The sequence below is a fragment of the Thalassophryne amazonica genome, chromosome 3, assembly GCF_902500255.1.
Source record: "Thalassophryne amazonica chromosome 3, fThaAma1.1, whole genome shotgun sequence".
NCBI lineage: Eukaryota > Metazoa > Chordata > Actinopteri > Batrachoidiformes > Batrachoididae > Thalassophryne > Thalassophryne amazonica.
The window spans coordinates 96,713,591-96,727,106 of record NC_047105.1 but is presented as its reverse complement, the minus strand read 5'-3'; the positions used below and the strand labels follow the sequence as shown (position 1 = coordinate 96,727,106).

At 42.5% G+C, this 13,516-nt stretch overlaps 1 protein-coding gene across 1 annotated transcript in view; it reads left to right on the top strand.

Annotated features, from left to right (window-relative positions):
- The window catches only part of LOC117507306 (interferon-induced GTP-binding protein Mx-like), a 90,650-nt gene that overhangs the window by 24,128 nt on the left and 53,006 nt on the right, over positions 1-13,516 (top strand). The window contains 2 exon segments of the mRNA XM_034167150.1: positions 3,038-3,175; positions 3,303-3,457. Of these exon segments, the coding sequence (XP_034023041.1) occupies positions 3,038-3,175; positions 3,303-3,457 (293 nt within the window).

Below are 13,516 nucleotides of genomic sequence, written 5' to 3'. Positions count from 1 at the left end.
CCTGGATTTTTTTTTTTCTCATTTTGTCTCTCATAGTTGAAGTGTACCTATGATGAAAATTACAGACCTCTCTCATCTTTCTAAGTTGGAGAACTTGCACAATCAGGGACCGACTAAATACTTTTTTACCCCACTGTACTGTACAATAAATAACTCATAACCAGACCACATTATGAAGTATGTTGGCCTAATAAGACCCAAAAGTTAACAAATAATGTGTTTTACAATAATCATAGAGAATATTGGTGTTCAATATGTACTGAACACCAATATTGATAATATATAGAAAACCCTGTCAATCACAAAAAGCAATTTAAAACCAACTCTTCATGTCGTCCATTGGGATGTGCAGTCTGAAGTTTGTGGCTCCAGATGGCCTCCCGTTGAAGAAGATAGCTCTCCGTGTCCCCACCCCATTTAAGGTGCCTTACTGACTCAGTGCCTTGAAATTTCAAGGTACAGATGTTATGGCCAAACTCATTAAAATGTCTTGAAACAGATGAATTGATGTCACGATTTCTTATGTTGCTTTTGTGTCTATTTATTCTTATTCTTAATTCACTTTTGTTTTCACCAACATAACAAAAGCCGTATGGACATTTCAGAAGACAGACAACAAAAGACGTACTACAAGTAATTCCCCTCCTCATGGAGAATGTCTTCCCCGTCTGTGGATTAAAAAAAAAAGCCTTTAATCACAGCGTGAAAATGAACACATCTACATGGAAAGTTGCCTGGGTCAAATGTTGGAAGCCAATTGCTTGGAGGAATGAAAAAGTCTCTCACCAATACACCTCAGAGAGAGTGGACACTTTCAAAAGATAATTAGGAAGAAGAATAAATGAACACAAAACACACAAGAAAACTGTGAACACCACTGTAAAGCAGCAAGTGCATGAGGAAGACAGAAGAGAACCAAATCCAGGAAGAGTCAGCAGAGGGAAACAGAGGACAAGGACAGACACAGACACATTACCATAAGTAACTCCCTTTGTTTGCTCCCTTGTTCACACTCGGGGTCACCACAGAAAATCTGAGATCTGCATGTTGAATTTGCACAGGTTTTTACGCCGGATGCCCTTCCTGATGCAACTCCACATTACATGGAGAAATCTCGCAGGGGTGGAGTTTGAACCAAGAACCTTCTGCACTGAAACCAAGCACACTAACCACTTGGTCACCACCCCTGCTGCAGACAAGAACTATGACACATTTGTTTTCTTGCTCCTCCTCGTGCAGCAGATAAATGAAACAATCCTTTAAATGGTGATACATGCACCAAATTCAGCACAAGTACTTCTTAAACATCACTCTTTTGGGAAAAAAATAACCGGCCACTTTAATATTCAATAGGGGCCACATAGGGGTCAATTTTTAGGAGGCCACATAGGACTCAAAATTTAAAAATGCTCCAATCATATTGAAAACTATACCACAAGGGAATTTCAACAAGTTAGTAAAAAAAATAGAAAAGGAGGTGTTCACAATAATAGTAGTGTGGCATTCAGTCAGTGAGTTCGTCAGTTTTGTGGAATAAACAGGTGTGAATCAGGTGTCCCCTATTTAAGGATGAAGCCAGCACCTGTTGAACATGCTTTTCTCTTTGAAAGCCTGAGGAAAATGGGACGTTCAAGACATTGGTCAGAAGAACAGCATAGTTTGATTAAAAAGTTGATTGGAGAGGGGAAATCTTATACGCAGGTGCAAAAAAATTATAGGCTGTTCATCTACAATAATCTCCAATGCTTTAAAATGGACAAAAAAACCAGAGACGCGTGGAAGAAAATGGAAAACAACCATCAAAATGGATAGAAGAATAACCAGAGTGGCAAAGGCTCACCCATTGATCAGCTCCAGGATGATCAAAGACAGTCTGGAGTTACCTGTAAGTGCTGTGACAGAAGACACCTGTGTGAAGCTAATTTGCAAGAATCCCCCACAAAGTCCCTCTGTTAAATAAAAGACATGCAGAAGAGGTTACAATTTGCCAAAGAACACATCAACTGGCCTAAAGAGAAATGGAGAAATATTTTGTGGACTGATGAGAGTAAAATTGTTCTTTTTGGGTCCAAGGGCCACAGACAGTTTGTGAGACGACCCCCAAACTCTGAATCAAGCCATAGTTCAAAGTGAAGACAGTGAAGCATGGTGGTGCAAGCATCATGATATGGGCATGTTTCTCCTACTATGGTGTTGGGCCTATATATCACATACCAGGTATCATGGATCAGTTTGGATATGTCAAAATACTTGAAGAGGTCATGTTGCCTTATGCTGAAGAGGACATGCCCTTGAAATGGGTGTTTCAACAAGACAATGACCCCAAGCACACTAGTAAACAAGCAAAATCTTGGTTCCAAACCAACAAAATTAATGCCTCGCAGATGTGAAGAAATCATGAAAAACTGTGGTTATACAACTAAATACTAGTTTTGTGATTCACAGGATTGCTAAAAAGTAGTTTGAACATAATAGTTTTGAGTTTGTAGCGTCAACAGCAGATGCACTATTATTGTGAACACCCCTTTTCTACTTTTTTTTTTCTAATAGCCCAATTTCATAGCCTTAAGAGTGTGCATATCATGAATGCTTGGTCTTGTTGGATTTGTGAGAATCTACTTAATCCACTGGTACCTTGTTTCCCATGTAACATAAGAAATATACTCAAAACCTGGATTAATCTTTTTAGTCACATAGCACTACTATTATTCTGAACACTACTGTACTTATCAGTACTATTTTTTGGTAAGGGGGAGGCAGAACTTTTCAGTGGACTTGTACTGGTCAGTGACAATAAATGGCTATTCTTCTTCATAAGGTGCATTTGCTTTTATTGAACTAAGCTTATATTATCCTGCATTATACAATATGACACTATTATATGGTATGTTATGGCCAACATTATATTCCTTACTGTGGAAGATCGCAGTGAGATCATTAATTGCCAATTATCTGCATGGCAACTAATCATCACAAAAATTTTGTGATCATGACAACCCAACTGACTTCATGTCCCATCATTCATTGCTCATTTCAGGCATTGTCACAAGATGTCCTCTCAAATTAAAAATGAAGAAAAAGAAGGATGGGGAGAAATGGCACGGAAAAATAAGATACAAGGATTATGAGGAAGAGTTGGTAGATCCTGTAGATGTGGAGGATAAGATTCTACATGGTGTGGGATCCACAAATTCAACACACATCATGTTTAAATGTCATTCATGAAAGTATTGATGGTGTTGATGCTGTTCTCTCAATCATCACTTCATTCCTCATGATTGCATGTCGTGTCTCCACACCAGCACAGGATGAAATGGCTGGGGTCGGACAGGGGATCAGCGATGACCTCATCAGTCTGGAGATCGCTTCTCCTGATGTTCCTGATTTGACGCTCATTGATCTGCCTGGCATCGCAAGAGTGGCCTTAAAGGGACAGCCAGAGAACATTGGAGATCAGGTTTGATTCCTCACTTCAGTTGTTAGCGAATAACCACATAATATATTTTAATACAGGGTTCCTATGCAACACGTGTGCATTGTCTGTACGTCACTCATCTGCCACCACTGATGGGTGTGTGTGTGTGTGTGTGTGTGTGTATGTATGTGTTTATCAGGCATGAAACACACAGCCAGGGTTGAGTGCGCATTTCCCAACTGCCACTGCTCACGTGCATCTCTCTTTCACACTCACTTTCACATAAGCCCAAGCCACAGCCCCGTTCAGAGACGGGTGTGGGATATAGCCATCAGCATGTCCATCCATCCGTTTTCTCTTGTTAGCACAAGATCTCAAGAACCAGTTGACCAATTTCATTCATATTTAGCATAAGGGTGTACTTGGGTGATGATCCCTGATGCTTTGTATTACAGATTTGTGTGTATTGGGGGGATATGTCATCTCCTGATGACTTGTTACCTCTGTAAATGTTTAAAACCTTCTATTAGAAAAGCAGTTCCTTACCTCAGCTGCAGCAGTTCAGTCCATAAAAGTCAAATGATGATGAGATAAATGGACTGCATTTACAGTGAGGAAAATAAGTATTTGAACACCCTGCGATTTTGCAAGTTCTCCCACTTAGAAATCATGGAGGGGTCTTAAATTTTCATCTTAGGTGCATGTCCACTGTGAGAGACATAATCTAAAAAAAAAAAAAAAAATCCGGAAATCACAATGTATGATTTTTTAATAATTTATTTGCATGTTACTGCTGCAAATAAGTATTTGAACACCTACCAACCAGCAAGAATTCTGGCTCACACAGACCTGTTAATTTTTCTTTAAGAAGCCCTCTTATTCTGCACTCTTTGCCTGTATTAATTGCGCCTGTTTGAACTTGTTACCTGTATAAAAGACACCTGTTCACGCACACAATCACACTCCAACCTGTCCACCATAGCCAAGACCAAAGAGCTGTCTAAGGACACCAGGGACAAAACTGTAGACCTGCACAAGGCTGGGATGGACTACAGGACAACAGGCAAGCAGCTTGGTAGAAAACAACAACTGTTATGATTATTTATTAGAAAGTGGAAGAAACATAAGATGACTGTCAATCTCCCTCAGTCTGGGATTCCATGCAAGATCTCACTTTGTGGGGTAAGGATGATTCTGAGAAAGCTCAGAACTACACAGGAGGACCTGGTCAATGACCTGAAGAGAGCTGGGACCACAGTCACAAAGATTACATTAGTAACACATGATGCTGCCATGGTTTAAAATCCTGCAGGGCATCAAGGACCCCCTGCTCAAGCCAGCACAATTTACAATTTATTTTCATTTATATAGCGCCAAATCACAACAGAATTGCCTCAAAGTGCTTCACACAGGTAAGGTCTAACCTTACCAACCCCCAGAGCAACAGTGGTAAGGAAAAACTCCCTCTGAGGAAGAAACCTCAAGCAGACCAGACTCAAAGGGGTGACCCTCTGCTTGGGCCATGCTACAAACATAAATTACAGAACAATTCACAGAACAATTCATGGACAAATATAAAAGAAATGCTATAGGCGCACAGGACAGGAGGATCGCCAACACGAATACAACTCCCATCTCTGGATGGAGCTGCACCTTAAACAGAGAGAAAAAACAGAATCAGGCATCAGAAAGACAAGAAATACTGTATAATTTGCCAGCATTAAACAACAAGAAGAACAGAGAAATACTAAGGTGATTGCCGGCCACTAGCCCTAAACTTCATTAAAAGACCCAGAATTTAGGTAAAGTTGAGGCCGCAGCCCGCTCCAATTACTAATAAATGAATTAAAAGAGTAAAAAGCATAAAACAAAACTGTACCAGTATGCTAGCCATATCTAAGGGAAAATAAGTGCGTCTTAAGTCTGGACTTGAAAATCTCCACAGAATCTGACTGTTTTATTGACCCAGGGAGATCATTCCACAGAACAGGGGCACGATAAGAGAAAGCTCTGTGACCCGCAGACTTGTTATTCACCTTAGGGACACAAAGTAATCCTGCACCCTGAGAACGTAAAGCCCGGGCCAGTACGTAAGGTTTAATTAGGTCAGCTAATTAATATTATATTATATAGCCCAAGGGGTGCTATATAAAGGGTGGTGTCTGAATTCATTGTAAGCAGAAGATCATTCACCACTTTAGTGAGAGCCGTCTGTGTGGAATTATATTTTCTAAAAGTAGACTGCAGTAGCTCAAAGAGATTATTCTCAGTAAGATAGTCTACGAGCTGCTGTGACACCACTTTTTCCACAATTTTAGAGAAAAATTATAGATTTGATATCAGCCGATAATTTTTCAATACACTAAGGTCAAGATTAGGTTTCTTAAGTGATGGTTTAATCACTGCAGATTTGAAACATTTAGGAACAGATCCAGATGTTAAGGAAAGATTAAGAATTTCCAGCACAGTCACCCCAAGAGTGGGCCACAGGTCCTTAAACAGTTTTGTTGGTATAGGATCAAATAAACAGGTTGTGCTTTTTGTTGACATTACGAGTTTTGTCAGCATGCCTAGTGAGATACTATCAAAATCTTTAAATCTAGGTAATACCTCAGTAGTGGTGCCCACCTCAATAGCAGGGTGTAGTGGCTGGGTTAAGGCATGCCGGGATATGTTTAACCTGATGTCTTCTATTTTCTTCCCAAAGTAATCCAGGAAATCTTGTGCTGTAAAAGGAGAGCAAACTACAGGTGGTTGTCCATGCATAAGTGTTGCCACCGTGTCAAACAAGAACATTGAGTTATGCTTGTTTTTGTTGAACAAATCAGAGTAGTAAGTCCGCTTTGTAGCCAATAATGCATGCGTAAGCCCAGGTTACACATAGACGGTTTTGTCCGCGGGTAGTACGTAGACCGAAGTTCGCGGTAGTTCCGGCTGTTTTCGCTGTGGAAAGGGGCGGAGCATTTCGCCGGCGTTTTGAGAGCCATACTAGCCGCAAATACGCGGATAAAACGCCGCTAAATCCGCCGAATAAAGTGGAGTTTTGACGCCGTAGCATCCGGCACACGTCAGGCAACGGGGGTTAATACTCAGTTCTATCCTTTACAATCGCAGGTTAAGACGCGCGTGAGAATGGCGGTGTTCTGCTGCCGCCGATAATGCCCTGTGTACCGCTGAATTTATCCAGGCAAATCCTGCGTTACTGGTGATGGTCTAGTGGTTAAGGTGTTGGGCTTGAGTCCAGAAGATCATGGGTTCAAATCCCCGCCTGACTGGAAAATCACTAAGGGCCCTTGGGCAAGGCCTTTATTCCCCTATTGCTCCCGGTGTGTAGTGAGCGCCTTGTATGGCAGCACCCTAACATCGGGGTGAATGTGAGGCATAATTGTAAAGCGGTTTGAGCATCTGATGCAGATGGAAAAGTGCTATATAAAAATGCAGTCCATTTACCAAGGTGACTGTGATTTGGGGGAGTGTGGTTTTAACACAGGTGGTGCAATCATGTCGAGTGTAGTTTTGAGCACTGAGTTTAAACTATCCACAACTCTGTCTACTGACTGGGTATTTGTCAAATGCGAAGCTAAGACATCAGGCAGTCGAGCTTCGAGTTCAGTCTTAGTTGAGGAGTTGATGCATCATGGTAATGATATATAAGGTTGTTGTTCCATTAAACACGGCAGCGAAACTGTAAACGTAAGTGAGTGATCAGACACCACTGATGTAAGAGGCATGATGTCAATATTCGTGACAGCAGTACCATGTGCGAGAACCAGATCCAAGGTATTTCCACTAATGTGCGTCGAATCCCGAATGCATTGCCGAAATCCTAATGCATCCACCATTTCCATAAATGATTTGCAGAGAGGATCAGAATGCTTATTTATATGAATGTTAAAGTCACCAATGATCAGAATGTTATCTACACTAGTTGACAAGTTACAGATGAACGCACCAAATTCATCTAAGAATTCAGAATATGGGCCAGGAGGCCTGTATACAGTGACAAAGTAATACGACTGATTTTTATTCTTCTGACCTTGGCAATGTGTAATATCCTGAGCAGAGCGGTGAATCAGATGCTCAAACGAGTTATATTTGTGACCACCAACAGCTAATAAGCTGAACCTAGATTTATAAATAAGAGCAACACCCCCGCCTTGCTTTGCATCACGAGGGGCGTGACTAAATGTATATGCTGGTGGGCAGGCCTCATTTAAGGGGAGGACAGCTGTAGGTTTAAGCCAGGTTTCACATAGCCCAATCATATCTAAGTGATGATCAATAATTAGATCATTGATCAACAATGATTTTGAGGACAGTGATCCTATCTTGAGACCCAGTCTAAGGACCTCAGTGGGGCTGACAGTTGAACTGTTTGGGTTTAGGGGTGGTTTCAGAGTAGCATATATAAGATGCCTAGAAGTAGGTTTAGGTTTGAGACATTACACGCGCATTGTAGGTAGCAGACACAAAGTCTTTGCTATTGCTGGAAGAACCACTGGGCCATCCTCAATTTCAACAAATTTCATCCAATATAGTAATGGGTATTAAGTTTGGAAAGCATATCCCTCTATGATTTTTATGGGCACGACTACGGAAGCAGGCCACAGTCTCAACTTGTTGAAATTCCCTCCCTGGCAAATAAACTGCACTATCACCATAGTGGATTTTCTGCACTAAATTCCCCACTAAGCTAATGGATTCCACACCCACATTTGTCATAAGCCTTGCAGGGTCTGTAATCACCTGCTCCGTGGCCTGCTGTAGATTCCTAATGTTACCCTCCATGTAGAGCTCTGTCTATGTTCGCAGACGAGATGGCGGCGCCTTCCCCAGTAGGGTGGAGGCCGTCTGGCATCAGCAAGCCACGGCGGCCTCAGAACGAAGGCCAGTAATCAATAAAGCTAAAGCCTTGCTGTCTACAAAACTGCGCCAGCCACCTATTTAACGATGTCAGCCTGCTAAACGCCTCATCAGTACCCTGGGAGGGGAGGGCACCAGAGACTTTTAATCGATGTGACATCTTTCTGGCAAGGTCACAAGTCCTCTCTATGTCCATTTTTGTGACCTCTGAGTGCTTCATCCTGATATCATTGGTGCCAACGTGAATAACCATGTGACTATATCTCATGTCATGTTCCTTCATCTGTCTTCCCTTCTGCAGCGTCAGCACCCTAAGATGAGATGCAGTGTCGGGAGCTCTGGCCCCAGGAATACATTTAACGTCAGCCGGCGTCTGTAACCTGACTTTGCGGGTGATAGAATCCCCTATCACTAAAGTCCGGTGTTTCAGCCTGGAGACAGGAGTGGAAGACACTTGTAGGCTCAGAGAATTCACATCTAGCAAATCCAAGGGGGACAACCGATTCACAGTTCGCACTGGTTAGTGTGATCGGGGTGCCACAACCGGGCACCAAGCCCTACGGGGCTTCCTCCGCCTAGCCACAGTCCGAAAGCCGTCCTCCACAGCCGGCGTTTCTAAACTGATACTAATGGGCTCGCTAGCCGGCCCAACACTAACCTCATCTGGAGTGCCCGTAACATCTAACTCCACTGCGCTAAGAAGCTGCTCTAACTTAAGGACACGGCTCTCTAAGAGAGCCACCCTATCTTCCAACATCATGCAGGATTTACGGAGGGTGTAAAATAGGATTTTTAGTGTACTTTTGCATTAAGAAATTCAAGAATGTAACCAAGCAAACACGAGCTAACCAATAATGGATAAGCTAACCACTCCTAAGGCTCACACACATGCAAATAAATGAATTAAAATTCACTGCAGTTACACTGAAAAACTAACAGAAATATTAAACAGGTAAAAAAGCAGCAGTTATAAAATACACTAAACAGTTAATTAACTAACAGAAGTACAAAAAATGAAATGAAAAAATGATGACGGGGATCCGAAATAGCTAACGCAAGCTGACCGCTAGCGAAAATGCTAGCCGCTCCTAAGATTTTACACAGGAGTAAAATAATTACTTAAAATTCACAGCAGTTCGACTGAAAAACGAACAGAAGTATTAAATGGGTAAAAAAAAGCAGCTATAAAAAGTAACGATGGGGGGAGGGGAGGAGTTGACCTAGCTAGCGAAAGCTAACTGCTAGCGAATGCTAACTGCTAATGATTCACAACAGGACTGTTGTTAAATAACATACACACAAATAAGCACATATCCAGGCCCATTTGAAGTTCACCAGTGAACATCTGGATGATCCAGAGGCGGCATGGGAGAAGGTCATGTGGTCAGATGAGACCAGAATAGAGCTTTTCGGAATCAACTCCACTTACCATGTTTAGAGGATGAGAACAACCCCAAGAAAACCATCCCAACCATGAAGCATGGGGGTGGAAACATCATACTCTGGGGGTGCTCTTCTGCAAAGGGGACAGGACGACTGCACCGTATTGAAGGGAGGATGGATGGGGTCATGTATTGCAAGATTTTGGCAAACAACCTCCTTCCCTCAGTAAGAGCATTGAAGATGGGTCATGGCTGGGTCTTCCAGCATGACAATGAGGCCACACACACAGCCAGGGCAACTAAGGAGGGCTCTGTAAGAAGCATTTCAAGGTCCTGGAGTGGCCTGGCCAGTCTCCAGACCTGAACTCAATAGAATATCTTTAGAGGGAGCTGAAACTACAAACCTGAAATATTTGGAGAAGATCTGTATGGAGGAGTGGACCAAAATCCCTGCTGCAGTGTGTGAAAACTTGGTCAAGAACTACAGGAAACGTTTGACCTCTGTAATTGCAAACAAAGGCTACTGTACCAAATATTAACATTGATTTTCACAGGTGTTCAAATACTTATTTGCAGCAGTAACATACAAATAAATTATTAAAAAAATCATACATTGTGATTTCCGATTTTTTTTTTTTAGATTATGTCTCTCACAGTGGACATGCACCTAAGATGAAAATTTCAGACCCCTCCATGATTTCTTAGTGGGAGAACTTGCAAAACCGCAGGGTGTTTAAATACTTATTTTTTCTCACTGTATTTAGAGCTTTACCATCTGCATCAGACACTCAAAGCACTTTACAATAATGCCTCATATTCACCCCATGTCAGGGTGCTGCCATACAAGGCACTCACTACACACTACACACCGGGAGCAACAAGGGGATTAATCACCTTGCTGAAAGGCTCTTCGTGATTTTCTGGTCAGGCTGGGTTTTGAACCAAGGGTCCTCTGATTTGAAGGCCAATGGTTAACCACTAGACCATCACCAGAGATGATGAGCTTTTCTTTTCTAACCAACTAAATACTGAAGGATGTTTTCAAAGTCACTGGCAAATATACTGAAAAAAATGCACATATGTTTAATATTGCTTCATGAGTAAAATCTCTGCCAGATATTGTACAGGGTGTCACATACAATAGTAAATAAAGCTGTGTTTGAATTTATCGAGTAGATAAACAGAAATGTAACATTCTGGATCAGATCACAGTGAACAGCACGTGACCACCATGTGCTGCAGTTAATGAAGCTAATCTTGTGTGCATCGAATCCACTAAGTGGTGAATTTCCTGTTGAGGGATGACCTGCTACTCCTATCTCAAGGCATTCTGGAGTTGAACAACAGTATTCAGTATCGGGATACGAGCACTAACATGACGATCCAGAATATCTTATAACTGTTCTATGGGCTTTTCGTGCATCCTCCTTGTGTCACGGAACCTTCTCCTTATCAAACTGATCATTGAATCACACTCACTCACTCATCTTCCATCACTTACTCCAGTTAAGGGTGATCATTGACTCTTGAACTTTTAAATGTCTGGCTATGTTCCACACTGTCAAACCAGCATCCAACATGCCATGCAATGTTCATGAAGAGTTTCATTGGGGCGTGGCTATGTTGTATTAACTGCACATATCATCATTAGCTGTACATTCATATTAACCTGTACACTGCTGTTTACAGTTATTATTGTATGTATATTTTAAAAACTTTTTGTGAAAAAACAGTATCCATTTTCAAAATATAATTTTCTCTCAAAGTATTTATATGGCGGTTGTATCCATATTTCGCAACATATTGGCCGTCTTAAATTCACTACGTAATATATAATTTTCAAGCAATAGCTGTGTCAAGTTCATGGATACCAAGTGTTTAGAAATGTCAACAATATCAAATACTAAACAAATTTTAATAGGATCAAAGAAAGTACATATAGATATAAAACACAGTTATAAAGAATCACAATAAAAGAAAATAGTTCTCAAAAATAAAACTAGACAGACTAGTCTGTACTTGCAGAAAAGAAAAAAGGGACTGATGATAAAGCCAACCAACGACTAACAAAGTCCCAAAAATGTCCAGTGTGCTTAAGACACTAGTGGCATTGTCCTTTTTGTAGGGGGGAGGAAAGGGGGAAGCCTTCTTCCCTCGCCACGGGTTCAACTTCCGGCACACTGAGAGAGAGAAAAAAAAAAAGGGGCGTTCAGTGTCCTGGCCCAATGTTAGCCACACACAAACACACACAATTGGCTCTTGCAGGGTGATGTCCCTTTTTTACTTAGTACTGGAGCATCAAATCCTCTCTCCATGTCGAGTCTGGATCGCTCTCTGGGGCCCCACCTCCAAGTGTGGTTGTCCTTGCCTGTGCCGCCGATGAATCCCAGGGAAAAAAAACGCTCTGGCCTGATATCCAGGAAGCCAACAGAGACGCACGCTGCGAAAAAAAAAACGGGGCAGCTTTTAGCGGCCTAACTCAAACAATATTAGACCACACAACCAAATCTGCGCACTGCACAACGACGTCCCTTTTCACTTAGCTCGCCAAGCGTGAAATTTCCCCAGTTGTGCCATCTCCTCGCCTCACGCCTTCCTCCCGTACAGCTGCTTCCTGGTTCCCTTCGATCGGGTCTCCCCCTCCCGTACCCTCCGCCCCCCTTTTACCAGCCTCCAGCTTTGAGATCAGCCAATAAAGTTCAGTGGGGGAGGAGTCAGTTAGTCCAGTTTCTCCCAACTCCAGTCCAAATAAACACCTACAACTAATAACCCAATAAAAACACTACAAGCAAGTACATACAAAAAAAACAAACAAACGTTCAAACAGACACAACACACAAATAAAAAACTCAAATAATTGAGGGACCACAAAGAAAAAAACCCAGCTAATGAAGACCACTGACATTGCCCCCCAGTTTTAAAAAATCGGTTGTCTCGGCCAATTACTCACAATACCGGGCTGGGGGCACACCAGTATTGGAACGCTGTGAGCGACGTACTATAGGCACTTTGGGGACCAATGGTTCTTCTGAAGGGCCAGGGAGTTCAGCCTGATGCCCACTCTGTTCTTCCAGCACCATCTGGCAGGGGGCAAGTCTAGGAAGCCAACAAGTAGAAGGTGGTAGCTTTTCCTGTTGTATCTGTAATTCCATTGGTTCCTCTCGCTCCTCCTGCATGATGTTAGTAGGGCACAAATGGAGATTGTTACGATAGATAGTGCGTGTTGGAGCGTCCTTACCTTCGGGGTGAACAATGTAAACGGGATAGTCTTCCCTCAGTTGACCCACCACCACAAACGGTCCTGGGACCCACCTCGGGGCTAGTTTCCCTCTCGCCCCCCTGCGAAAATTGCACACAAGGACGCGCTCACCTGGAATTAGCAAGGTCGCTCTCACCTTCCGATTGTATCTGGCCTGGTCCTGTTCCCTCCTGCGTGTAGAGTGTTGCTGGGCTGCTTGATAAGCATGGCACAAAGCACTGTGATGTTGTTTTACCCAGCCGTCCAGGGTATAGCTCTCAGCTGAAGGGTTGAGGCCTGTCACCCAATCCACTGGCAACCTTGCATGTCTCCCAAACACTAGGTAATGTGGCGTCATCCCGGTGGTACTATGCACGGTATTATTATAAGCTTGAACCAGTGCAGGCAACTTGTTAGGCCACTGACCTTGTTGTGTCTGACAAAGAAATTAGAAGTCTTAAAAGAGTCTGATTAAACCTTTCACATGCGCCATTACCTTGTGGGTGGTACGCTATTGTACAGCTCTTGTGGCATCCATAAAGTTGACACAGCTGATTCATGAGGGATGACTCAAAAGCAGCACCACGATCCAATAAAATGCGTTCCGGACATCCAAAT